This window comes from Stegodyphus dumicola, chromosome 2 (assembly GCF_044657685.1).
Source record: "Stegodyphus dumicola isolate Sdum_Otavi_A_Nest chromosome 2, ASM4465768v1".
NCBI lineage: Eukaryota > Metazoa > Arthropoda > Arachnida > Araneae > Eresidae > Stegodyphus > Stegodyphus dumicola.
In genome coordinates, this window is record NC_140769.1 from 91,387,834 (window position 1) to 91,415,765 (window position 27,932).

At 33.3% G+C, this 27,932-nt stretch overlaps 1 protein-coding gene across 13 annotated transcripts in view; it reads left to right on the plus strand.

Moving 5' to 3' along the window:
- LOC118189641 (acyl-coenzyme A synthetase ACSM3, mitochondrial-like) overlaps window positions 1–27,932 on the plus strand; it is a 129,571-nt gene that overhangs the window by 90,784 nt on the left and 10,855 nt on the right. For 10 of the 13 annotated variants that reach the window (XR_015039492.1, XM_085810884.1, XM_085810886.1 and 7 more), the window contains 3 exons: window positions 770–897; window positions 13,506–13,605; window positions 17,906–18,025. Coding sequence is in view for 10 of the 13 variants with exons in the window: in XM_085810884.1 (XP_085667010.1) it covers window positions 770–897; window positions 13,506–13,605; window positions 17,906–18,025 (348 nt within the window). In the remaining 3 variants the exon portion in view is untranslated. Of the gene's footprint in view, window positions 1–769; window positions 898–13,500; window positions 13,606–17,905; window positions 18,026–27,932 lie in introns of those variants that run through there. The other 3 variants (XR_015039493.1, XR_015039494.1, XM_085810883.1) reach the window with 3 other exon arrangements.

Below are 27,932 nucleotides of genomic sequence, written 5' to 3' on the forward strand. Positions count from 1 at the left end.
AAATACATTTTATTTTTCAGCTCGCGAGACTGTCTATCGAGAATTCTAAAGATATGCTGTTTTTAAATATTTTGTGATATTGATGTTGAATTGAATTTTATATCATTTCTCAGGACTTGTATGTCTTTTAATTTGTTTCGGGAATATTGAGTGACCTGAATAGGAACAGGGAGCTTACTCAAGCTATGTTCAAATATGCGTGGAATCGACGAAACAAGCAGGAAGGGCTAACTTTACCCTTTATTGTTCAGGATATTACAGGGGCTCACGCACTTCGGGATACAAAAACCAACCACTTGTGGTCTGAACGTAAAAATATAAAGACTACTAACTAACTAAAAATAAGAGTTAACTTCGAGTGCTTTACACAATTGACTAACACTAAGAGTGGCCTTTTCAATTATCACGTATGTAGTACGCACACTGCCGAGACTACAACACGTTTTAAATAGCAAGAGGACTAAACCTCTGGCCTTAAAGGGCAGACAGTAGCTGATTGAAAACTCGTGCTGAATACAGTGGCAAGGCGGCCGACTTTTATTCTCTATCTAACTCTTGGCTTAACGCATTTAATTCTGACCGGAAGTGGAAAATAAGAAAAGATAGTAAAGTTTTAAAATAAAATAAACGTTAGTAAAACTTAAGATCCTTACACGTTTAAGTGCGAAAAACATGATATTTAATAAATAAAGGCATCCCACAAAACATTAAAATATATAAAATGTGAAAGCTTTCAGATTTTATTTTATTTTATTATTTTTTCCCCCAGAATAATCCTGAAATGACGAAGGTGAGGCTTACAGAAAAGTACTTCCATACCGGAGATATGGCATATTATGATGAAGACGGTTATTTTTGGTTTGTTGGAAGAAACGATGATGTCATCAATTCAGCTGGGTAAATTCTCAGTTGCTTTTTTGGAAGAAAAAAAAAAAAAAAAAAAATGTGTTATTTATTATGAATATTTACTTTTAATATTTGCATTTACTTTAATTTCAACTATATTTGTATATATATTGTTGGCAACTATGAGATCATTGCTTTTTTTAAACAGTAAGTCCAGATAAACAAGAAGAAATGAATAATTTTATTAAGCAAAATGAATAATATACATAGCATGATAATAGTCGAAAATAACTCAGTAAGAAAGTGGATATTTAACAATATCTCCTTAGTACACAAAATAAATCGTAAATTACTTCGAACCAGTCTCACGATAAAACTCGTAGTTCAGCGAGACGCTAATAAGTGCGAAGAGCTCTTTCGTCAAAGTTCGTAGTCAGGTGAAATGGACTGCTAAACAAGTGCAACCTCTAGTGAGGCTGTTTGATTTCAGATAAAAAATAATAAGTATGAATAAAAGGAGGTATATTATACGTGTGTCGTCCTTAGTGTAGAGGCGATGATGTAAATATTTGTAAATATTTTATTTGTTTTTGATTGCATTTATGTTTTTCTGTATTGTTGTGCTATTTTTTTTTATTGTTTTAAATAATTTATTTATTTTAGAATGGTAACTTTTTGATGTATTTCGTTTTAATTTGTGGCACATGTCTTGCATTTAAGTGTTTACATATTGCATATAATTTTAGATCTTTTAATTTTGAGAGCGATGGTTTTGGAATATTTTCTTTGCAATTTGTTCATGTTATAAAGCAAATATAATTTTTCTCATACTGTAAGGATTTTGTACCGACTATCTGTGCAGATAGCTAAAAACATAATGATCTGAGTCACCGAATGCACCGCATCGGCAGAGAGCATTCTCTTTAATGCTAAAACAATGTACACTGCTCAAAAAAAAAAAAAAAAAAAAAAAAAAAAAGGGACAGTCCTATATCTCCCGATCTACTGGGCCGATTGACAAAATTCAAATTGCGTTCTTCATGTCTCGAAAGCGCGACTTGTGATATATATTAGATTTATATATAGCACTATTCTAACATAGGTATTTTGACACAAAATCGGACTTTTTCTGAAATAACATACCAATTTTTTTACATATTTCGATTCTACGACTCAAATTACGCCTAAATATGAAATTTTGTAAAATTTGGAGCGAAATTTACGGAGAAATTCACAAATTTATGTTGGCACTTTTTTGTCAGTTTGCGCCAAGAATACTTCACTTGGCGAAATTCTTAATATATGGCAACCTAGTTTCCTTTCCCGTGAGAGGGTTCCTTTTTTCCAAATAATATTCTTTATATTATATTTTTAATTATAACTTATTATTTTAAGTAATTTTTTCTTTTTCGAATTTCATTTTAATTGTTTAAGTTGCACATTTTTTTCCCCCCCTTCGAATAACTGTTTTAAAAATTTCTATTTACCTATACGAGCTGCGTAAATAAAGGTGCAGCGTTTATTTTATTTTATTTATTTTTTTTTTCAAATAGTTTTTATATATATTTTTCGTCATAGTTATTATTTTAGGTAATTTTTAAATTTTTATACTTTTATTTTAATTGTTTGTGTTGCATTGTCTCTTCAGATAATTGTTTTAAAATTTTCTATTTATTCCTTCGAAGTGAGCATTTTAAATATATTTATTTATATCAATTTTCCAGAATTTGATTTTATTTATTTGAACTGCGTTTCTTTCGGAAGAATACTTTGTAACTCAGACTACGATGCGTTTGAAAACTGCATACTATATTAAAAGAGAAAATACAGTAAAGCACAGTTTTACACGCCTTTCAATGTTCCGTTCAGAAAAGATATATATAAATAAGAGATATGTATAACCGACATTTTAACTTAGGATGACTTGCATACACTGCTTTACACAATTTTATCCTACATTTGGTTTCTTAAAATGTTATTCATATTTTAGTCAAATATTTTATTTTTGAAATCGCAAGGATCAAATATAATAAGATTGAAAAGTTTTAAATTAAAAAAAAAATACAAATACTAAATTTTACGAAAAAATTTATTTTTTCTTCTCTTTTCCTTTAAGCATTCTGAAATTATATTAAAAAGTATCCAACTTTTCGAAACATTTTGGTATTTCTGACAATCATTTTAAATAAAGACCTTCCATTTCATAAAGGCCCACAAACGGCCGAGCGGTAAAGTCGCTGAACACTGGTAGTTCACTCCGGGGTTCGAACCCCGGTAAACGGGCTGGTTGCATGGGCGTTTTCGTGGATTTTCTCATGTGCACCGCGTATGACAGCTGGTTTCCCTTAGAAAGTTCTTCACGAAGTACTTCGTCATAGCCTTTATCAATCTTTAGAGGCTATACATTTTGAAGGTATGAGATGAAAGAAAAGACTGGTTTCATCAAAAGGTTTTGGTTTATTTAATTATGCCAAAGCACACAAGGGCTATCTGCCTAAGGGGAGAGATGCCTTCGTGAAGGACTTTCTAAGGAAAACTGGCTCGCATACACGTTATACATAGGGAAAACCACGAAAACGCCCATGCAGCCAGCCCGTTCGCGGGATTCGAACCTCGGACCGAACTACCAGTGTTCAGCGACTTTACCGCTCGGCCGCTGTTTCATCAGGAGGGGAAAAAAACATCTTTAGGTGACATCCACATACATCACTGGATAAACTCCTGAATCTTCAAATAATTCGACTGAGAAAATCATGGGATTCTCCATTTATGATACGATATGATATTCTATAACGTAATTTACACAACCTGTGTAATTTACACTGGTATAGTTTAAAACCAGTCGCTCTTCACATTAATCTGCAATGATATCGTTTTTGTCTTTTCTGTTAACACAAGCTCAATTGATGGTATTTGCTGGTGTACACGTCCAAGTGTTTTCTCTTTGAAACACTTGGACTAATTCTTTGAAGTATCCTGAAAGTATATTCGAAAGCGTCCAACTTTTTGAAACATCTTGGTATGTCTGACAGCCAAATTTCCCTGCAAATTTTTGCTTACTTTTCTCTCTAATTTTCTTCTTTCCTTCTACAGTTATTTTCAGTGCTCACACAAGAAAATTAAGATTTTTCGACTGCTAGACTTCCATAAATTTTGCATTCTTGTCAATTTTTTAAAATATCAATTATATGAATTGCGTTTCAGCTAAAAACAGCTTTTCATTTTCTAGTCATTTTAACTATAGATAAAGTTTAAAGCGAAGTCCAAAGGATAAATATTTTAATTAAAAGATTTTTGCTAAATGACAAAGAAATAAAACAGTCCAGCAGGGTTTATTCTGTACCACCGAGTGACCCGATTTTTATATCGGCTGAAACAATCTAAATCATATTAAAGATCATGTTTTTTTATACAATCTATAAGAAGGAAAAATTAGCTTTTCGAGAGAAAAATTAGCTTCTTAAAACATTCTTTCTAAGAGGATTAATATAAAAGATTATATTTATATATATATTTTTTAAAGCTGGGACTTGAACCAAACTGTCAATCTTTTAACGCTTTAAAATCTTTAATCTTTTAAAATCTTTAATATTTTAAAGCTTTTTTACATGGTGGTTATAATTAAAGTTGAAATGGTCATAAAAGGAAATCTACCGGACCAAATGTTATCAAACTTGGGAATCGTGTAAAGGAGGTTATGGGAATTTATTTTCCGCGGGGAAAAAAAAAAAAAAAAAAAAAAAAAAAAAAAGGGTTCAAAAACACACCACCAGGGAAAAAATGGCACTGTATACAATATTGTTAAATGAAATAAGACACGAAAACATCTGTTTAAAATGTGTTTCATATTTTCCGAAACGTGTTACAAAGCATGTTCAATGTAGCGTCCAGCATTTTCCGAAAGCAAGTTAAATCCTGTTACTGCATTCTCAACAGCAGCTCTTAGCATATCAGAAGGAATGTTACGGACATGTCAATGTATCACATTTTTCATTTCTGCCAAATTGTTTAGATTATCACCATAAACAGTGCTTTCGAGATAACCCCATAGCCAAAAGTCACAGAGGATGAGGTCGGCCTATAAGACGTTCATTCGTGAAATGTTGCCTAAGTAACTGTGCGATACATGTGAGGTGGGGCCCAGCCCTGCATAAAAATCCTAGTAGTAGTAGTCCGTGTATCACGGAACATTTTAACATTGACTCTAAGCGAGGTGCAATCACAGTGATTCAGCTGTCGACTTCTTTTCAGAGAAAAATGGTTCAGTTATGAAACCAGACGGTGTGGAATGACTGCTATGCAATCGAATGCAGTAGGAGAATGCAATGGAACTAGGTAGATAACATGAGGGATTTCTTTGGCACAAATCGATTAAAAGCGTTTTGAATCTTCATGTTTTAGGGCCGAATTCAGGCTTCAAAAATTACAAATTAGCTATCTGTAAGAAAATGATTTCCAGATTGTACGCACTTGTGCGAGTGATTTGCGATCTCACATTTTCTAATCGCTAATTCGTGGTTTTCACGGACGAATTTCTCACTTACACGGATGGCGCACTCGACTTTTATCGAATTTAACGCCTTTAAATGGTAATTTGCCTACTTCAAAGTTTCTTAAGGGTATACGACATATTAAACCCGTGTAACAAAAGGTTAAGTTAGATTCCGACCCATATTTCGTTTAACAATATTGCATACAGCGCCATTTCCCCCTGGTGGTGAGGTTTCGAACTTCCTTTTTTTCGCGGAAAATAAATTCCCATGATCTCCTTTACACCATTACCAAGTTTGATAACATTTGATCCAGTAGTTTTCCTTCTATGACCGATTCAATGTGAAACTTCAATTGTAACCACTCTGTATATTATTAAATTTTAATTTGAAGCTATGCGTTATATGTATACCATGCGTAAATTTTTCGCTTTTATGGAAAATAAAGAATCGAAGCAAATATACATAGGATAATGGACCAAAACTGAAAAAATTTCCCCTCCCTCCGAAAATAAAATATTGAAACTTCGATCTTGAATTTATTGGGTTATCGAAATATTTAATTTGACTTATCTTCTAAGTCCTAGTTCTAACAACAATTCCGTCAAAAATTCCGAATTACTTAAGCTAAAGTAAAAGATTTAGTATATATTCACTGTATATTAATAAAGTAATCAGAGTGTAATAAAAATAGGTTATAGAATGTACGCTGATGCAACTTTTTGTCTGACTGCACAACATGTAATGGAAGAGAAAGCTTATAGAGATCTGTTTTTGACATGCCTCTAAAAGTAGATGTCATACTCCTTTTGTCTCTTCCATGTCAAAAAACTTTCCTTTGAGAGGCAACTTTAGTTTTTGGGAAAGAAAAATCACAAGAAGACAAATTTGAAGAACATGCAGGACGATTGAGTACACATACTTATTTTCGGAACACAAGCGGTTCTCCAACTGGTTATTGAATAATGAAAAGATGCATTGCCATGCAATACAAAGTACTTTTTTGGGGGAGGAATACGTTTTCTGACTGAAAACGAAAGATTAAAAGTCATCTGCTTAATTCACAGCCATTTACAAGTCAACTACTCGTACAATTGCAGAATCATTTTGATCCTGAGCTTGTAAGAGAAACCTAATATCACTGGATTTAAACACTTCTTTAATCTTCCGAGAACGTTCCTTCTTTACCTCATATTCCAAGAATATTAAGTGAATACAATTACTGCAAAAGAAATTGAATATTCATTTGCACTACGGCTTGGTAGTTTACTAACGAGTTAACAAAACTTAAATTTTCCTTTTTGTGTCTAAGAATACAACAATATTTTAAATATTGACAAATAAAATATTAAATTGGAGATTTAATTGGAGCCTCACCAGTTGCCTAGCATTTGAAGATTGTTAAATACTAATTGTTTGTTGCGAAGTCTAACCCAGGCTGCATAGTTGGTTTTCGTAGTTTTCTAGGTTCTCTTTACAAAGGTTCTCTATGAAAGCATCTTAATCAAATAACTCCCATGTTCTTCCTATGTTCAAATAACAAAATAACCCAGTTTAAGCGCGATTTCCAAGTGAAGTTACTAGCAAAACCCGAATACTCATTAAAAATCATGTAGCTAGCCAATCGGGAGTAACATGAAAGATACGGCGCCAATAATTGAATTGCTGTTACGGTACGCTGTTTCTAAACTTAGATGGCCATTCCTTAATTAAATAGCCCACCAGCGGCCGAGCGGTAAAGACGCTGATCTCTGGTAGTTCGGTCCGAGGTTCGAATCCCTCGAACGGGCTGGTTGCATGGGTGTTTTCGTGGTTTTCCCCATGTGTAACGTGTATACGAGCCAGTTTCCCTTAGAAAGTCCTCCACAAAGGCATCCCTCCCTTTAGGCAAATAGCCCTCGTGTGCTTTGCCATAATTAAATAATCCAATCCAGTCCAATCCTTAATTAAATATAATTGATTTTTAACTTCTACTAGAACTGACGTTAAAAATTGAAGTGCAAATAAATAATATCGTGTGCAATCTTGATTAATATAAAATTAAAAATATTTGCAAAGAAAAATATTTGCATTCAGACAGAAAGTTTTTTGAAATATTTGCAATTACTTTATAAGAAGGATTTATTAATAACCCTAATAATTCCTTATTATATTACTGATGATTAGGATTCAGTTCTTGACAATTATATTCTAAATTAGAATTTTAAGGATATAATGAAAATACGCTACGCACAAAAATACATTTTAGGATAAAAATGAGTTGGTTTTTTATGTTTTAAAATTTCTTAAATTCATTTAATAAACATCGTATCCTCGTTGTTAATTGAATCCTGAATGATGGGTGTCGTTTATATAATTATTCTTACTTGTCTACAGAATCTGCTGAGTTATCCAGCGATTAAGTAGCTGCAGATCATCTTCCATTAATTCAGTCTCTAGAGAGTTGTATGTTTATATCATAATTTGACTTTTATAAAAATAATTATTCTAAATTTTATGTTTCTATAAAAATATACTGTGCTTTAAAAATATGAATGATAGTACCAGCCGCTCTTTCAGCCACTTCAAAAGCATCAGTTTGTTTAGAAATAAATTGTGCAGTTAATGTCATAAAATTCAAATAAACATCAAACGAAAATTCTCAGTTTTAGACAATTCGATTTAAACGAAGAAAAGTAGCAGACGATAAAACGCCGAAGGTAAAAATTTACTTTTAAAAAAAAAAAAAAGAGAGAGAGAGAGAAATTAAAAAAAATATTAAAAAATTTATTTAAAAAAGTAGCTTTTCATATAGTATTAATAAATATTTATTACGCATCATTGAGGGAAAAAATGTCATATAATTAATTCTCCGTAAAATTTTACTTGAAATTTAAGGTTAAAAATAGCTGTGGCAATACAGTGTAACAAAAATCCATAGACCACATTTGGCGTTATTATCGCTCAAAAAAAAGATGCCAAATTTCAAAACGCGAAAATATGTAAATTTGTGTATATCTTAGAAAATTTTGAATAAAAAAGTCTAATTTTTTGCAGATATGCTTAAAAATATACCTACTTTAAGATGATTTTAAAAATTTTATAGGTTATAATTCAAAATTTTTTTCGAAAAATTTATAAAAATTATTTTAAAATAGAAATTTAAAAAATAAAACACATAAAATGGGTAAATTTTATTTGGAATGAACCTAAATTTCGAAATGTGAGAGAAAAAATAAAAAAAAGTTTAATAAAAAAAGAGATATAAATAAATATTTGCCAAATTCAATTAACATTGAGGAGATAAAATTTTGAGAGCTAATATTTTAAAAACTACTCGTACGATTTTTACAAAACTTGATATTTTGGCATAATTTGAGCCGTAGATTCGAAATATGTAACAAAAATGGTATGTTATTTCAGAAAAAGTCCTATTTTGGGTCAAAATACCTATGTTAGAATAGTGCTATATATAAATCTAATATATATCCTAAGTCGAGCTTTCGAGACATGAAGAACGCAATTTGAATTTCGTGAATCGCCCCAGTAGAACGGGAAATATAGCACTGTCCTTTTTTTTTTTTTTTTTTTTTTTTTTTGAGCAGTGTACATATGACAGGAACGGACCATGGCCTGTAAAGAATAAGCAGCTTTTGGAATCTACGTTCTTTCACATCGAAATTTTGGGAATAAATCTGGAAGTTCTGTGACCAGTCAAACCCGAATTCCATCTCTCCTGCCACATTTCAACTTCTGGAAGAATCGATCGTAGGGCTTCGAAAATGTGTTTTCCGGATTCTTCCACAAAATCACCAAACTCCATTAATTTGATTTCTGCGTTTTTGCTGGGGAGCGGTCATATTGTTCAACCCTTGGGGTATTCTGTAGTTCCTTCGTAGGCAGTCCGCAGTTCCAACACTTTAGGGTCCGTTTGTTGCCCCACCACATTGATTTTCTGTGTTAAATGTTCTATACGAACAGTCCGTTGATCTACTGGCAACTGGACATGATCAGCTCTGATTGGGTGGTCTTTACGAGTCACTTGATCGACTGCCTCGAATTTAATTTTATGGCATGCACTAAAGCCCTTTTCCTTGACTTCGTAGGACTTCGAAAATGTGTTTTCCGGATTCTTCCACAAAATCACTAAACTCCATTAATTTGATTTCTGCGTTTTGCTGCGTTTTTGCGTTCTGCATTTGACATTCGTATAGTTTTCTGTATCTCAGGGTCCGGATGCCATCGAATGAAGTACTGCAGGGACAGGATTATCCTTGTTTCTGAGGGGCAGTCCGAAAAGGCGAGATGAGGTATTCAACATTCGTGGCGTGGCGAGCTGTTGGAGTGTTACCGGAGCTTCTGTTGATGAGATTTTAACTGAAGCCTGCTATAGTCTTTTAAACGCTTCTCTCGAAAGCGCAGCTCCAACACACTGGATAGAGCTTCAAAGTTTAGTCTCTCGTTTTGGGGCAGAGTTTGAAGCATATCCGGTTGCATCTGCTCTCAGAGAAACGGCGAGATGGCAGGCTTTATCATCGAAATCCCATCAATTTGCGTTTACTACTATAGAAAACTCAGTCTTGTACACTTGCCAGGAGATCTTTCTATCATATGTGAATAGCTTTAAAGAGGGTCACAACGACGTATGTTTGAATTACTTAAAGGAGTTAGAATTGCAACCAGCTGTCGTTATTAATTACTTTCAACTATCAACTCCCCTGGTGACAGCAGCAGAAACTCTTATTATCAATTTGCTGTTCGACAGTAGAGAAAACTCTTTCGTGAATTTCTCCAACATTATCTTCAAGCATGTCTATTCTACTTTCTGTAGCCTCAAATTTGTTTTCTATTATGGCAAAAATTTATCTTTTCATTTCCTCTTGACCTGTTTCAATCTCTTCTTGTCCCGCATTCACCTCTTCATTAATAGCGGTAAAGGCTATCACCAGCTTTCTTGATTGCTCAAGCATCGCTATTGTCTCCCAGTGCTGTCCCGCTGTTGTCCGTTTACTTTCACTTCTGACACCAAACATTGTTACTGGTAAACGGTAGATCACGCGCTGCAGCACATATGAAAAATAATAGTAAATAACGGAAGAAATAACCAACACAGTCTCATTACCTCTGTGGACAAACAGGGCGCCTTCGATTCATTGTTGTGGCCCGACGTACTCAAAGGATTACAGGACACGGGTTACCCCAAGATCCTCTTTGACCTAAATTACAGCTACCTTAGCGATCGCCGCTTACAAGTCACAGCGGATGCAAGTGTGCACTCATCAATCACTAGAGGCTGTCCACAAGGATCCTGTCTAGGTCCGCTACTTTGGAATCTTATAGCCGACACAGCGCTGAATCTCTTTAACAAAGATCCTCACAAAGAAATAATGGCTTATGCCGATGACTTTTTTGCTGGTAACGAAAGGACGCAACCGCAACGCATATGAGACCAGGCCGCAAGAAGCAATGGACAAGATTACCAAATGGGCCAATGACCATAAGTTAATTATTACCAATTTAAACCCCAACGTATGCTTATTTGTCCATGTAAGAGCCATCGAAGAATCCCGTGCATCAACCTTTATGGCAAACTTATTAAAATAGTAGTTAGAAACTTGAGATAACTTTAATTTAAAGGAATTTTATCAAATTATTATTAAAGGAATTTAATCAAATTTAAAGGAAGTCAAGGGACAACTTCGCAGGATATTTCATTTTATGCTCAGGACAGCAGCACCAACATGGGGAGTATCTTCGATACTCCGTAGTTGCTAAGCGTATTGCATTGCGTGGGTCTCCGTAAGGGGCGTAACGGTCAGTTCTAATATGGAGAATCTGCTGCGCTCAGCACAAAATCCAACCCTCCTAAGCATTTCCCGGGGATACAAAACATCGCCTACTAATGCACTAAATGTGATTTCAAGTCTACCGCCTCTGCATCTCTCAGCTCAGCGCGAGAGTGCAATAGTGCGTATGCTCCGACTCAAAGAGACAAGTTTTTGGGACAGGACTTATTATCAAAGCATTCCCTAGCCACCTTGTCAACCGGCCGAATTCAATATTTCGATTAACGGTAAGTCGCTAACGCGGTTCAAAGCCACCGTAATCTACACCGATGGATCCAAAGGAGAATGTGGCACAGGTAGAGGATATTCTGTTTTACATGGGAATCAAATCTTAAAGACTTGGGAAAGAAAGCTCAGGCACCACAACTCAGTCTCTCAGACTAAAGAGATTGCATTAAATGATGCACTTGTATATGCACTGAGAAATAATTATTCCAATATTCATTCAGACTCGGCCTCTAGCCTTCAGGCAATCCAAGGCACATGCAGCAAAAATTCACTCGTCAGGGCCATACGAAAACTCTTAATAAACGCATATGAGACTAGACATATGAGACGCATATAAAATACTATAGGCTCCACCTCCAGTGGGTACCCGCCCACACCGGAATACTGGGTAATGAAATTGCAGATGTAACAGCCAGAAGAGTAGCAACTGATCCCCACGTTCTCACACTTCATATGCCTCTTCCGGCCTCGTTCTTAAAAGCCGAGTTCGAGAGAAAATTATTGAAGTGTTGCCAACATCTGTGAGAGACGGAGACCTCGACAGAAGAGTTACAGATTTTCCCCAAAAGTCTATCGGCTTCTAAGAAGTAGCTCGCTTCACTTTACCCAGTTTCCATCAGGGCATGGTGCATTGATGACTTACCTGGTGCAACTTACATGGTGCATTAATGACTTACCTTAACGCTTCAGACGACGCGAAAATGACCAGTGCTCATGCGGGATGGCAGAAGATCCGGACGTGTTGGTTTGCAGAGGGACTGCACAACATCATCTTAACAGCCAGTAGCGGACCATATCCATGGGCCAAAGTTACTTGAAAAAAATTGCTATAGATTGAAACGCATATGCGACTCCATTAATATTGCATGTAATACCTCAGACAGGCTGGAGTAATTTTCAGCTGCCATCCTCGTCACCAGCACAGCCTCCGTATATTATGTACTTGTAGTTAATTTATTTTATTTTAAGTTAGATTTTTCTGCTTTTCTCTGTTTATACATATTTCCTTGAATTGTGATCCTTGAATGTATTTTGCGTTATTAATTATTATTTGTAATCTTAATGTATTTTGCGTTATTTAATGTATTATTTTTACTTTTTTATCAGTCACTATTTTAATTCCTTGTATTCCAATATTCATTCAGACATTTAATTAATGCACTATTCAGCTGATGATAACTCTGTTATACCTGTATTTTAACTATCCACAATACTCATTTATTGTTCACGTTGCGGATGCCTATTGAGAGCCACTTGAGTTGTAACCATCTATAAATCAATAAAAATCACTCTGTAAATGTAAAACTAAAATTTTTCTCCTCACCCACAATGCACCCTTCGTCCATCACTCCACCATTGACTCGCCCAGCATTTGTTTGCACCCCCAGCACTCGTCTTGAGCACAATATGCACCAAAGTGTGTTATGTAGACAAAGTTAATTCCGTCAGCGGGGCTACCTGGCTGATTTGCTAACTGCCCCAGTGAATCGGCTGCCTCGCTGTCGGTGGAAAGAAAGAAAAGAAAGTGACAATTTTTTTTAATAGGATGCTACTGCATTTCACTTATTGTAAATTTAGAAGTGGTTGTATAATGTCTATAATATGCTTTATAAAGAATGTGTAAAACAGGCAATGTATTTATAGATCGGTCGTTATGTAAAGTAGTAAACATGTTACCTTGCTTATTTAAAATTTTATAAAATTATTTTAAAATGGATCCATAATGCTGACGGCCTTAGTTTGGAGACCACTGCGTTAGACTGTATTTTAACTGAAATACCCTCGTTTGTTTACATTACAACAGTCAGATTTCGAAGAACCAAGACTATAAAAATGTGCCATCACATATACCAGATAGACTACGATTATTATTTTAATAAATAACGTGAAAATGCCATGACATTTATAGAGAATTTAGGAATACAAACGTAGTTGTAATCATGCTTAAAACTTCGCTACCCCTTAATATTTAAAACGGCATTTGCAAAATTTAGTCAATTAAGGAATTTATTATATACTAGTTTATTATTTTATGATTTATCTGTAGCTCATGCATATCATGAGCTCAAATAAAATTATTATAACAACAAATTAATTATCCTCTCCTGAAGAACAGATACCGTATCGGCCCATTCGAAGTTGAAAGTGCTCTGATGGAACATCCAGCTGTCGTTGAAGTTGCTGTTACAGGCAGTCCCGACCCTTCCCGTGGAGAGGTGAGTATTTAATGGTAATAAGTGGATTAAAACAATAATACAAAAGGTCTTCATTTTGTTTAGATACTTTAAAAGGTGTAACAGATAAATAATTGCCGTCAATCTAAAATATCCTGCATAATGGAAGTAAGATAATTCTCAGAGACCGGAACGAAAGATTCGTCAGAGACGAAAATATTAAAATGCAGAAAGAGTTACCAACCTGTTTGCTTTTAGGGAGGATGCATTGCCAAAGAGGCTGTTACACAACGTGAAACTTAAATCATGGAGTTGAAGTGTTTGAAGAAGAAGGTACTTATGAAGAATTACACCTACAAATTATTGAAAGACAAATGAGAAATATCCGACAAAATAAAAACCATACATAACTAATAATAAGAAGAAGACAAATATACTTTTCCCTCGAATGGCGGGAACTTTTTTTGTCTTTTTTTCGACATTGGCCATTTTTCTAAGGCCGAAAGTTGTGGCTATTTTATTGTGGAAGCACCTAACAGGCGGTCATCTTTACCTCCTATAAAGGGATAGACAGTTACAACCATACCTTCCCTGGGATTTGAACGCGGGCCCTTCGGTAACGTAGTCGGCTCCCCTAACCACTATACTATCTGGGCATAAAAAGACAAACCTACAGTGATATATATTTATATCATGTAGGAAAAGATTTTTATCTTAAATAAAACTTTTAATCTGGAATGAATTTAATGAAATTTTCACAAGGCAATATGTCTATCAAGAAAGATTATGAATTATATCAGTAATAATCGATAAACAATGGGAATTCTACTTTAATGTGTGTACTGCATGAATGTGCGTTTGTACCAATAATTGGGACATCCTAAATAAACCATAGGGCCACTTGCGCCAGAAATCGGGAAGGATGTTTCCAAACGAATAACGTGTATGATAACAGCTTATTAAGATGTGTTTGTACGGAGGTATAGAATATGTCAATTACATATACATGACTTTTATTTAATTTTAGATGCAATTTTGAATTTCTTTCGTACTCCTTAATGTTTATAATTGTCAGCCTGCTTTAACTTTTCAATTATTTGTTGTATTTTACCAGCATAGTTTGTAAGGATTTAAAATTTTACTAACCTTTATTTTATTTTAAAACTGTGCTATCCTCTCTTAGTTTCCATTTTCGGCCAGAATAAACGCGAGCAGATTTGGTTATGCAAATGAGCTTGCAAACTGTTAAGTATTTAGATATGGCTTTTAGCCAAAAGAAGGAGTTAGAGAGAGACTTCTCGCTGCCTTACCACGCGCGTGCTTTTTAGTCAGTTCCTGTCTGTCTTTAAGGCCAGAACTTAGTTCTCTTTGGTACCTGAAGACGTATTGTAGTTTCCTGCATTCTGCTCACTACATACGTAGAGTTAAAAGGCCAATCTTCGCGTTACGAGTCTCTGCAAGATATCTAAGTTTAGTTCTGATTAAGTCAATTTTACTTCTTATTTTCTACGTTTTCGACCATAAGTGCTAGTCTTTGTATCCCGAAGTGCAGGAACGGCTGTAAACTGTGAGAAATAAAAGGTAATTCAACCATTCCTCATCCTTGTCGTACATTCTACACATACGAGCATAGTTTCAGTAAGCTCCCTGCTCCCATTCAGGATTTGCAGATGTTTCCGAAGGCTATTAGGAGGAACAGTAGTCCTGACGAGTTATTCAAATGAACGCTTTTTGTTTATCATATGATTTAATTTGGAACACTATTTTTAACTTTTGGCCATTTTTTTGCCTTTTCAGTTTCCATTATTCACTGAATTTTTACTTATTGCTTATATTTTCTGTTCATTACGACATTTTTTTTTATCCTAAAATTTACCGCTTTTGATTTGACTTATTTTGCTATTTCACTTAATTTACATCACTTTTTCGCATGTTTAAATTTCTTGAACATACGAGTACTAAGGTTTTTAAAGTAGACATTTTATTTTATGTCATTTAGTGCTGATATTATTATTCGTGGTGAATATTCCTTACTTAGTCTACATTTTATAATTCTATTTTAATTTACTTGTGCAATTTTCATTCTGTAATAGTCTTACCATTATAAATCCTAGTAATTTACATCATTATTAATTCATTTCCAAATGTAGTCTCAACTGGAATGTTTCATGCACTCATACAGAAATTTTTCGTACTACATCTAACATTTAATACCTATTAATTGAATATTATTTTGCTAATTTATTGCATTTATTCCATTATTTTAAAATTTTAGGCGAAATGACTATGCTAATTTACTACGTCTTTCCTGTTCCAATTGTGGCAATGTCTACTTTCGTGCAAGAGGAACTAGCGATTATTTATCTCACATGTACAAAGAAATTTCTAAAACAACACTTCCAGTACAGACCAGATCTGAAGTACCATTATTCAATGGATTTATTCTGTTGCGTGAAATTAAACTTCATTTTAACACTTTATTTTAACTCTACAAATTAACCTTTTCAATTCCTTTTATTTTTTTATTCTAACGTATAACCTTTTCTTCGGACTTAACACAGTTCCATCCTAATTTACTAGCCGACTTCATTTAGTCTGTTTCATAATTTATCCTCCTATTATTTTTATAAATTAAAATCTGATGTGCATTCCTCATGACTTCTTTGAACGTTATATTAAATTATACACATTCTTTTCACATTCACTTCATTTAAACTTTATTTCCTCGAATTTCATTAAAGATGTATTTCTCATTCAAACAATTCAGTCCCCATTTCTCGGCAAGGCAAAAATATATAATTCAAGGCATCTTCATTAAAAATTGTAAAATACAGAAAAAACTAAAAATCTAAAACGCCAAATGCAGTTCAAAACGGTTAAAAATTTTATTTTGCAAAGAGATACATTCCAAAACAGAAGAGGAAGAATGACTTTGTTGACATTAGCTATACATAAGTCACGTGATCTCTGAGGTCGGCGGGACGTATCTCATTAAAATTACTGTTTCTACGCAAAAATAAGCAATATACTCAGTGGCAGGAAGATAAATGTTTTGGTTCACAAAAATTTAAAGTTACTTTTGGGTCCTAACTAGGTGCATAAAGAGGCTGAAGTTGTTGCACCAAATAACTTAATTTACTATACTACTAAGAGTTTAAAATGTAAACAAACAGCCGCCAAGTTAGGCCTAGACGCCACTTACACTATTAAATTGTTGATAATTCTACAACTAAATGCAGATTAACTAAAGGCATGCAGGTTAACTAAAGGCATAAAACAATAACCGGAACATATACACCATAATTCAATCACATTTAAAGCAAACATTGCGCAATTTACCAACACATAAGAATAAAAACATAGAGCTCACCAAGCCGGGTAAGAGGGTGGGTACATACGTAAGTATATGAAAGAAACAACTCCTATTAAAGATGCAAATTTAGCCAAAACATAGCAATTTCAGTGTGAAGTCAATGTATATACTCCAAATGAACAATGCAATTTAAATACCAATTCCTAAAAGTTAAAATAGAATAAATGAATTTTTTTTTAAAAGAAAAATGAATATGAAACAGTTAAAAATGGCAGTAATTAGGTGAAGGAAATTTGTCTATCAAGCAACAACTAGTAGTTATAGTAGTAATAAAGCAAAAAAAAAAAAAAAAAAAAAAAAGTCCTTCAATCCATTTTTTGGTAACTTGGTTCGGCCGATTGAAACGGAAAGGGGAGGTGCGCAACTACATGTTATTGCAGTCCCATCAGCTAGGAGGGAGCAAGAGAGGACTTCTGTCCCCGACGCAGTATCCAGGGGGTGCCAAATTGATGTTAAGAAATTTTAGAATGAAAAGTTTTCTTCTCTTAGCAAACAGGAAGGGAGGGCACGAAATCTTCAGCTGTCCTAGGGCGCTGAAAATCAAGATATGACTTTAAGACACGTACAAAATTTCAACATTCTAAGGCTAATCGTTTTTGAGCTATGCGAGATATATACGTACGTCACGAGAAAAATTCGCTTCGAATCCATTTTATGACCCGTTTTGGAAAGAAATATCCTTTATTCTCGCAGTACGTACAGATGACACACAAAACAATAGTTCAGATAGATTCAAGAGCGGTCAAAAGTTATATTTTCGTTAAGATATAATACATGAAATTAAGTATATTTGAAGTCGAGTATTTGAAAAAAAATGTATGTATTTTATTAAGTTCTTTGAAATGCTGAAAATGAATGAAATTTTTGAATGAAATGAATGAAATTTGTTTTATGAAAAGCTAATTGCCTTTTTGTTATTAATGTCATTGCGAATGAAAGTGTACTTTTAAACATTATGTATACTTTTAGGTTGTAAAAGCTTTCATAGTCCTCAAGGATACTTATCGTGAAAAGAACGAACAGCATTTGATAAAGGAACTTCAAGATCATAGTAAGCGAGTGACAGCACCCTATAAATACCCAAGAAAGGTAACTTAACTTCCACAACTCGAAATACGTAAATAATAAATCAGATTAATAACAGTTTATAAACCTAATACTGTAAAGGAAGATGGTAATTAAATTTATGAAACTGCATTTCAAAATCAAATGCCTATACTACCTATTATAATATGTAGATTACGTACACACGACTTTCCAGATTTTCGACGTATAGTATTAAAAGCATTGAGTTATGACTGAACGTTTCCAGCAAACATGTGAACAACTCATATTTTTAGAACACTACTCACTATAAGTTCCCGCGAACGGGCTGGCTGCATGGGCGTTTTTGTGGTTTTCCCCAAGTGTAACGTGCATACGAGCCAGTTTTCCTTAGAAAGTCCTCCACGAAGGCATCCCTCCCTTTAGGCAGATAGCGCTCGTGTGCTTTGCCATAATTAAATAATCCCATCCATTTTCTTATTACAGGCATTAAAAAGTCGATCGCGAACTCGACGGCTAACAATACTAATTTTTTTTTTTTTTTTTTTTTTCCTGAACTTTTCAATAAACCCTCAGTTCCTATAGCATATTTCATAAGTGTACATCTGTATCGCCACAGATGGAATGGCTTTTAGAATGGACCGATGGGCTTCCAGTAATATTCCTGTCATTTAATATAACCTTTGCCATGCTATAAGCAAAATGGTTGAAAATGTTTTGCCACGCAATTTCTTGTACTACAAAGTAATTAAAGCATCGGGGATGTCTTGCGAAACATTACAGTGCGAAGTTAGATCAAATATAAGCCTAATTATATATGTAAATAGTAGAAGTCTTAGCATTTTTATTGCAATCTATATGATGAAGAATGTTCCATAATAATAATCAATACATAGTTTTATTTAAAGTAAAATTTCCTAATTTGTATTTCTAGACATTTAGTGTGTTAAATTTCACATTAATAACTTCACTTTTAAATGTAAAGCCCGCAGAAGAAATACTCTTCAAACAGAATGAATTTATCTTATTCACAACGAATATACTTTATTTTTATATAACTTTTAATGTTAGCAATAGGTATAATCAGATCATTCGCTATGTATATTTTGAATCTTACGCCTTCAAAATCAAAGGACTGCAAGCACCGAGATAAGAAAATATTAGATCCGTTGTAAGAGTTCCAGTTATTCTCAGCTGAATAAATACACTTCAATATACACTTTAATTCTCTTAATCATATACACTTCAATTATTTTAATCCACAGGTGCTAGTAAATGCATAGTTTTCGAGGCTAATTGTAGCTTGAGTCATTTTCTCGGTAGAAAGAGCACCACGAACATTAATCCGAATATCAGTGCGTGATTAAATTTCGCCAAAGTGAAACGTTGACGATTAAATAAATTTATAAAATGAAAGCACTACGAGATTTTCCGTTAAGGGGTGTTGGAACCCCAAAATCTTCAAAAAATTGTGATTTCGGATTTTTGCATTTTCAAATTCTCTACACTTTTCTCTTTCTAAAAATACCATTCTTTAATCTCTATTAAAATTAGAACTGTAAAAAAAAATTAGTTTTAATTTGTCATCTACTGCTTTGATCAATGAGGATTTTTACATCAAAACGCGTTTTTCTCCAAACGTGATTTTTTTATACTCGATGTACCTTTTCTCGGGAACTACTGCTCACAGGTATCTAAACTTTTTATGGCTTATTTATTAGATTCCCTAATATTTACTAAAATGAGCTTTTTGTAATAAACTTAGAAATAATTTTTTTTTTTTTTTTTTTTTTTTTTTTTAATTCTTTGTGTTAGGAAAGTGCTAAATTGTGAGTATAGGGGTATCTGATACCCCTTAAAATGACAGCAGCATTTATACGCCTCACATTTATAACTGGGAAACAAGTGCAAAATAAAACGTAAACAATAGCAGGCTCTCATATGCGTAGTTTCAAAGTTTCAGCGTCTAAAGAGCAATAGGAGCTCATTGGTCTATTTTCGAAACCCTTTAGTGGCATGGAGGTAAGAATAAAACATGGAGGTAGGAAAGGAAGGAGGGGCCAGTCTGCACTAGAAGTGAAGCACTACTTTGAAGCTTGGGTCACTAGATGGGGTGTTCTTTGTTTACATTCAGAAGCTCGCTTGACACGGTTCTGATAGTATTTCGACACACGACAGTTCCATACAAATCGAAAAAGGGACACTTTCGCATGAAAGAAACATTCATAGTGTGATGGATAATAGCAATTTGTATAGTTTAGTGACATTTACGCAAAAATCACATCTTGGTTATTTTTCGATAACTAACAACAGCGCGATTTTGATTATGAATTTGTTTTATAAAATTCTAAGCTGTTGAACTACAAAAATATAGATTTTAAGAAAAATGTTATGCTTAAAGAATGAAAAATATCTTACGGTACATTTAAAATTGTATACGTCTTTCGATACCCTTGATAGAGTATTCGCTACTTTTATTTTATTTTCCAAACGCCAAAATGTTTTAAATAAAACAAATGTTTTTCACATCCATATATTACTGTTGCATATTATTGCAAAAAGCATGTATCTGCCTTTGACAGAATACATAAATATTCATTAAATTATTTATAAATGTATTTGAAATGAAGAATTTATTCACTTATAAACAACTGTGAAAGTACTGTGAAGAAATCTAATTATTAAATGTATCTAATTTATAATCATTATAAATGTTATCTAAATATACAATAACCTTAATATTGAATGGTAAACATAAATTGAAATCCTGTCGACAAATACGTTATAAAACTATTTAAGCAAGAATTGTTCGTATTGGAAAGCAATCTGTTAAAAGGTATTGTAAAGCAAATGCTATGAGATGCGCACTTAAGAAAGTAATAAAGAGTTTTGGAATATGTATTGTTGAAATGAAGGGTAAAAAAAAATCTGATAAGTATAATTAAAAGAATTATTCCCCTTACATTTTATAATAACTCAGTTACAAATTTTAAATAATACTTAAAAAAAAAAAAAAAAAAAAAAAAAAAAAACTTATTTTATTCCCTTTCAGAAATGTTCAGAGAAAGTCAAGTACTATTTAAAGTATTTCGCTAATTCCTAATAATTATCTAATTTAAAATGAACTGAATAGAGCATTAATTATAAATTGACTTACATTTTTCGATTTAAAAGATGCCTCAGAAGCCAAAAAATCATGTCATATTTAAGAAAGTATTTTAGGAAGAAGCTCTGTAAATAGAAAAGAAAAAATGCATAATTTTAATATTAATAATACAATAAACTTTGATCTTAATTTTTTTGTACCTTAACCGAATAAAATCGAATTACCTTAATTTTTTTTCTAATGTAATTAACGAAAACTTGTGAAAATATTTCATTCAAATTAAACCATTCTGAGAAAACTGTCCTGTGAAAAGTATAGCATTTAATTCCGTTCAGAATGAAATGTTGTTTAAAAATATGTTGTTTTCATATACTTAGGACTCTGAAGTGTTGTAGAAAAAGAAAATATATACATTTATATGTATATTTAAGACGTAATTACAAAATATTTATATCCGTACGTGTCAAATCCCATTGAACTCAATGGTAAATGACCCAATGTTTTGGTCACCACGTAGGGATCGCCGGTGCTTCAAAGCAGGGTACGGGAGAAACTTGTTTAGAGCAACTCCATCTTACTTCCTACCTCCATGACGCTACGAGTGGGAATGAAAACCTCCCGTTAAATTGATCCTGGAAATAAGACGGACCGCCGCTCGGAACCAAATGAATGGAAAGATGATCCTTACGGATGATCTCATCAATTTCGGAAACTCTACATTAGATGAAAATTGGCAAAATGCTTATTACTACGGATGCCTATTCGTAAAAGGACTTTATAGAAGCTTCGCTACTTATGGAGAGAATAAGTGTAGTATTAATAACAGACGACCGGAACTTGCTAAATTCACTCAATTAATTCCTGGCGAAGAAGTGACCAACCACTAAAAATGGATTTTGAAAACATTGTGCTTTTGGTGATGGACTGATTAATATTTATAGAGATAAGTGCGACTCTTTTTGCGCTCTGAATCCTTCTTATGTTAAATTGTCTTATAAGGTATTTCTCCCACTTTCCTCGCGTGCCTTCGTGGTGTAGTGGTTCTGCACACTTGGCCGGTATTCAGAGGTCCGTGGTTCGATTCCCAGCGAAGGCGTTGCTAACTAAAAGGCGCCCGAACTAAAAGGGTGTTGGATGAGGATTTACCACACCCATGATTTGGCGATTGGGTCCCCTAAAATCCCCAGTCGCCCTTTAAAAAGGGGAGTGTATAAGGTATTTCGTCCACTTTCCTAGCGTGCCTTCGTGGTGTAGTAGTTCTGCCGCTGGGGCGGTATTCCAGAGGTCCGTGGTTCGATTCCCGGCAAAGGCGTTGCTAATTTTTCTTCTTACTTCCTTCCAAAAATACCTAATGTCTCTACAGTCTCTTAAATAGTTGTGAAAAAATACATGTGTCAGATTAATGTAAATGCTAAAGGTGTTAATACTGAATGTTCTATGTTAACAAATGGTTCTAATACTGAAAATGCAGGTAGTTTTAATAGTGTGAATGTATGTGATGTTAACACACCTAAACCCAGACGATTTTCGAAAAAAAATTTTTAACGTACTATTAATGACGGCCGGTATAATGAGGGATTTATTCTCCCTAAAAACCCTGCTCGCCCATGTAAAATTGTTAAGTGCAATGTTGATGTACCGCTTACCAATAAGTTTGAAAAGCTCTCAACTAACGAATCTAATGTAATCGATAGTGATGTGCAAATTATTAATAAGTGTATGGATGTTCAAAATGACCCTGAAAATGCTATTAATGTGGACAAACCTAAAATTCGACCCATCATGGTTAAACCCGACATCAAATTTAGTGATTTTAAGAAAGGAGGCAAAATGTGAATTTTGCGGGTACGGGTAATGGGGACTTCTTAAAGATCTTCCCCAGCACTGAAGACGATCATAGAACTATCAAAAAAATATTTAGATCTGAAAAAAATCGACCACTATGTGATATTAGCCAAAATTAACAAACCTGTGAAAGCTGTTTCCCGTGGCTTACCCATTGATTGCCCTATATAAGATATTTCTGAGGAGTTGACCATGTTAGGATATAAAGTGTGTCGTGTAGCACGTATGCACAGAATCAAAACAGAGGTCCCCATGCCCTCTTATTCCAAGTTCAGGTGGAGAACTCCCCTGGGGTCGAGAAATTATATGACATTACAAAATTTTTAGGTTTCTATATTACTGTTAAAATGCATACTGTAAATGGAAGTATTCTGCAGTGTCACAACTGCCAGCACTTCCATCACTCATCTGACACAAGCAAATTAAAATCCAGGTGTGTTAAAAGTGCAGGACCCTATAAAGCTGAAATTTCCACTGCTAAAAGATTAGATACTGTATGCTGTTGTTATTGCAATCAAATAGAACACACCGCGAACTTTTGTGGATGTCCTAAATTCCTGCATTGAGTGTGTATAAAAAAAACCAGTTAATAATATGAAAACTAACGATAATGTAAACTCTGTACCAAAATGTTTCTGATGTTAAAAATCCTTCTGAGTTAAATACTCACGATGTTAAAAGCAAATCAAATTCAAATACTATTGAAAATACTCCTGTTAATAATCCTAGGTCCAATTCTGCTGTTAGAAAAAATGTTATCATTATCAGACTCAGGAGACTCTGGTCTCAATACATTATTAGATATCATCAAATTACTCACAGAATTGGGTAAAATGTTTGAAGGAATCTCTCTCAGGGACATTATTAATAAAGTTACAGCAAAATTACCACAGATTCAATCTATCACCAGTGCTATAGACAAATTATTTATTGTTTTCCTAATATTTGAAGATATTTCTGGTGCTGTGCACAGTAAATAATAGACTCTGCTGACCATGTTTACATGTACTTTATATGTATTTATCTTTTAGTTCACAATTTTATATGCTTATTATTTGCACCTACAATTTCATAATTAACTGTATCCTTGTAATTTCTATATATGTTGACATCCATGGTACCTTGCATATATTCTAATATACTCTTACTAATTTTCTCTGATAAACTTCATATGTGTTTTTTAATGTAGTTATAAGTAAGTAATTTATATATGATAATACCAATTAGTGATTTGTAATAAGTTTTGGTATACAATTATGAATCCATTAATTATGCACTTACTATAATTTAACGTACGTTACTGCTGTAATGCTTGATGGATTCAGAGCGTTAATAGTCTTGCACTGCCTTTTTATGTTTTTCTTATTGTTACACACCTCACTTGCTGACCAGTTCGTCGGCTTCGAGTTTTTTTCCCATTCGATCATCCCTTAGTGCAATGCTTTACCGTTCACAGTACTGTGAAAATTTGAAAATATAACGTTGATTTTTGTTGCTCGACTTCTAAAAAGAAAAAAATATGTATGTTAAAATATTTTTAATTAGGCACATAAAGCCAGGTTCAGTTTTCATCAAATAGGATAAGGCATGTAAAGCATGTCTGCCTAAAGGGAGAGATGCCATCGTGGAGTAATTTCGAAAGAAAACAGACATTAAGTGGGCATTAAAAATAACGCATGTCATTTTCTTTCAAATTTTATTTATACATATTTCTTATGTAAAACATTCTGGTATATGCTAAATTATTATAAATTACGTTACTCGAAAAAGGTAGTGAATTATGAAAGAAAGAAATTACACAGAAATTAAAGATTTGCACACGCCGAAAATGAAAATTATTAAATATATATGGGTATTTATGCATATGCTTGCAAAAAGCATGTATCTGCCTTTAACAAAATATGTAAATATTTATTATTACTTATAAATGTATTTGGAAATAAAGGATTTATTCATTTATAAACTCATGTGAAAGTTGCTGTGAAGAAATCTAGTTGTTAAATATATCTAAATTTTAAATGATTATAAGTATTATCTAAATATATAATAAACTTAACATTTAATTATAAACATAAATTGAAATTATGTTGACAAATACGTTTATAAAACTATTTAAGCAAGAACTGTTCTTACTAGAAGGCAAACTGTTATAAGGTATCGTAAAGCAAATTCTATGAAATGCTTACTTAAGGAAGTAGTAAAGAACAGTTTTTAGAATATGTATTATTGAAATTAAGGGTAAAAATAAGTATTAAAAGAATTATTTCCTTACATTTTATAACTCAGTAACAAATTTTAAATAATATTTTTAAGAAATCCTTTTTCTTATTCTCTTTCAGAAATATTCATAGAAAGTTGGAATCAGCACCAATATTTAACATATTTCAGCATTAAAATAAAAAGTGCTTTAATTTGAAATGAACCGAACAGAGCATTAATTATAATTGACACCGATTTTCAATTTAAAAGATGCCTCAGAAGCTAAAAAATCATCTCATATTCGAGAAAGTATTTTAGGAAGAAGCTCTGTAAATAGAAAAGAAATAATGCATAATTTTGATATTAATAATACAATAAACTTTGATCTTAATTTTTGTAATCCTTAACCGAATAAAATCGAATTACCTTAAAAAGTTTTTCTAATGTAATTAACGAAAACTTGTGAAAATATTTCGTTCAAATTAAACTGTTCTGAGAAAACCGGTCTGAACAAAGTATAGCATTTAATTCCGTTCAGAATGAAATGTTTAAAAATGCGTTCTTTTCACATACTTAGGACTCTGAAATATTGTAGAAAACGAAGAAATATATATTTATATGTATATTTACGACGTAATTACAAAATGTTTATATTTGATTATGCCAAAACCCATTGATCTTAATGGTAAGATACTGAAGTTTTGGTCTTCAAGAAGAGATCGCCATTGTTTCAAAGCAGTGAATGAGGAAAACCGGTTAGAACCTCTCCTCTTACTACCTAACTCCATGCTCAGTGGCGGTATACTATTTTAAGATATTGATGTGCACTTGTAAATTATGCGCTCCGATAAGCTACGACTGAATTTTGACATGTGATGGTAAGAGCTTCTCCATCTTACACGACCTTTATACTCCAAGTGTGATCACCAGAGTACTCGGGCACGGGACCCAAATTCTGTTGAAAGTGATTGTAAAATTTCTAATTATTCACACGTCTGAATGATTTAGATACAGAGCACCAAAATTCAAAAATAGTTTGCTACTATGATAGTTCACTAGCATGCTAACAACTGACAGGATAAATGAAAAGCTGAACAAGCTCAATAAGAGTTTCAAATGTTCAAGATATGAAGGCAGGTCCTTTATAAAGGTAACACAGGTAGCTCTTAAAGAAGGAATAATATGATACAGAAAGAAGTAAATTCTTATTGCCAGCAGAAGATCCAACGGGTTATCCAGTCCTGTCATACGGGGATTCGTTGAAGGCAAACAATTAACATTCAAATGCGATTTCTAAATGAGAAACCCGTTGTTACCGTTACCGCGAAATGATGATAGGACAGGCGTGCAGCCATGATGGTTTTGACCAGTAGTTGGATGACTCAAGATACTTGGCGGGTGTAAGGAAATAACTGCGTCATAGGGGAAAAAAAAAAAGTGATGTATAAACATCACTCGATGGGGTTTATTGATTTCATTAAATTCAAATTAAGATCATAACTACTAACAAAAGCATTAAAATCATTAAAAACGAAAAGAATGTAAAACAGTTTCAAAACTGCGGAAATTGGCCTAAATTATGAAGGAACTCTTAAAGGAAAATTATATTTAAATTATCAAATAAATAAAATAAAAACAATCAAGAAAATGAAGTAAGCAAACAATTAAAATTATGGTGAGAAAGCTAAAACGTTAAGAAACGGACTTAATTTTTTCTTCTTTGCAATCGTTGAGGTAGAAACCTCGATGCGAAGATCTATAAAAGCTGCCTAGCATAGTACCACTGCGATAGGGTTTTCTTACTAGAAAATGCTAAGAAAGGCTACAAAAGTTGTTCAAATGGTGAGCATATGATCTTTTCAGTCTAACATTTTTTCTAAGATATCTAAAATTTGTAAGCGAAGTTGTAATTTATTGCCTGGGTTCGTTTTCACTTTAAATTCTGAGGTAAGGTGAAGAAGTTTCTTTAATTGCTAAGAATAGTCCAATTGTTGTTTCTGTTCTTGCAGCTGACTATTGGGAAGGATTGCTGTATTTTTCTTTATATGTTTCATCAGGCTTGCGAAACAGATTGCTGAATTTTTTTTTTAGGTGTTTCTATAATTGCGCACTGAGTTGTTTCAGAATTCGTTTTCTGCAATTTTTGTACAGCTGGAAGATTTTCTGGCGATGAAAATTTCTGCTTTTCATTAATATGTTTATTTTCTTTACTTACTTGTGGTCTTAGAAATCTGGTTCAATTTTCGTATTTTTCATATTCATATTCTTTACATTCCCTATAGGAACTCACATGCTCTTTTGAACAGAATATGCATTTAGTTTTTCATTTTCTGCTAACTTACAGTCATAATAAAAGTCTCCTTTCGAACATTTCACGCACTGAAGCACATATGTTGACAGTAACCATATCTCAAACATCGATAACGCTGCGTGGGTTGTTTTCTTAGTTCGAGTGTTTTCAGTTTGATACGGAAGCTGAGAAGAAATTCTAAGTTGTAACTATTTCCTCTTTCTTTTGTAGGTAGTAATTCCACGCAATAAACAAGCAATTTAACTAACTCTTGTTCCCTTTTTCTGGTTAATTGTTTTACTTTTAGCGATGGAAATTTCCGGCTTAGTACTTCATCTTTAATTCCCTCCTCTGGGGTATTTGGGCTAATGTTCTTGATTACTATGCTCTTTTTGAGTTCAACACGAATGTGTAAAAAGGAGCCCTCTGTCTCCAAGGTAGTTGAGCGACGATTCTGAATTTATCGATTGTATCTAAATAAATTCTGATAATTCCTTGAGTTACTCTTAACT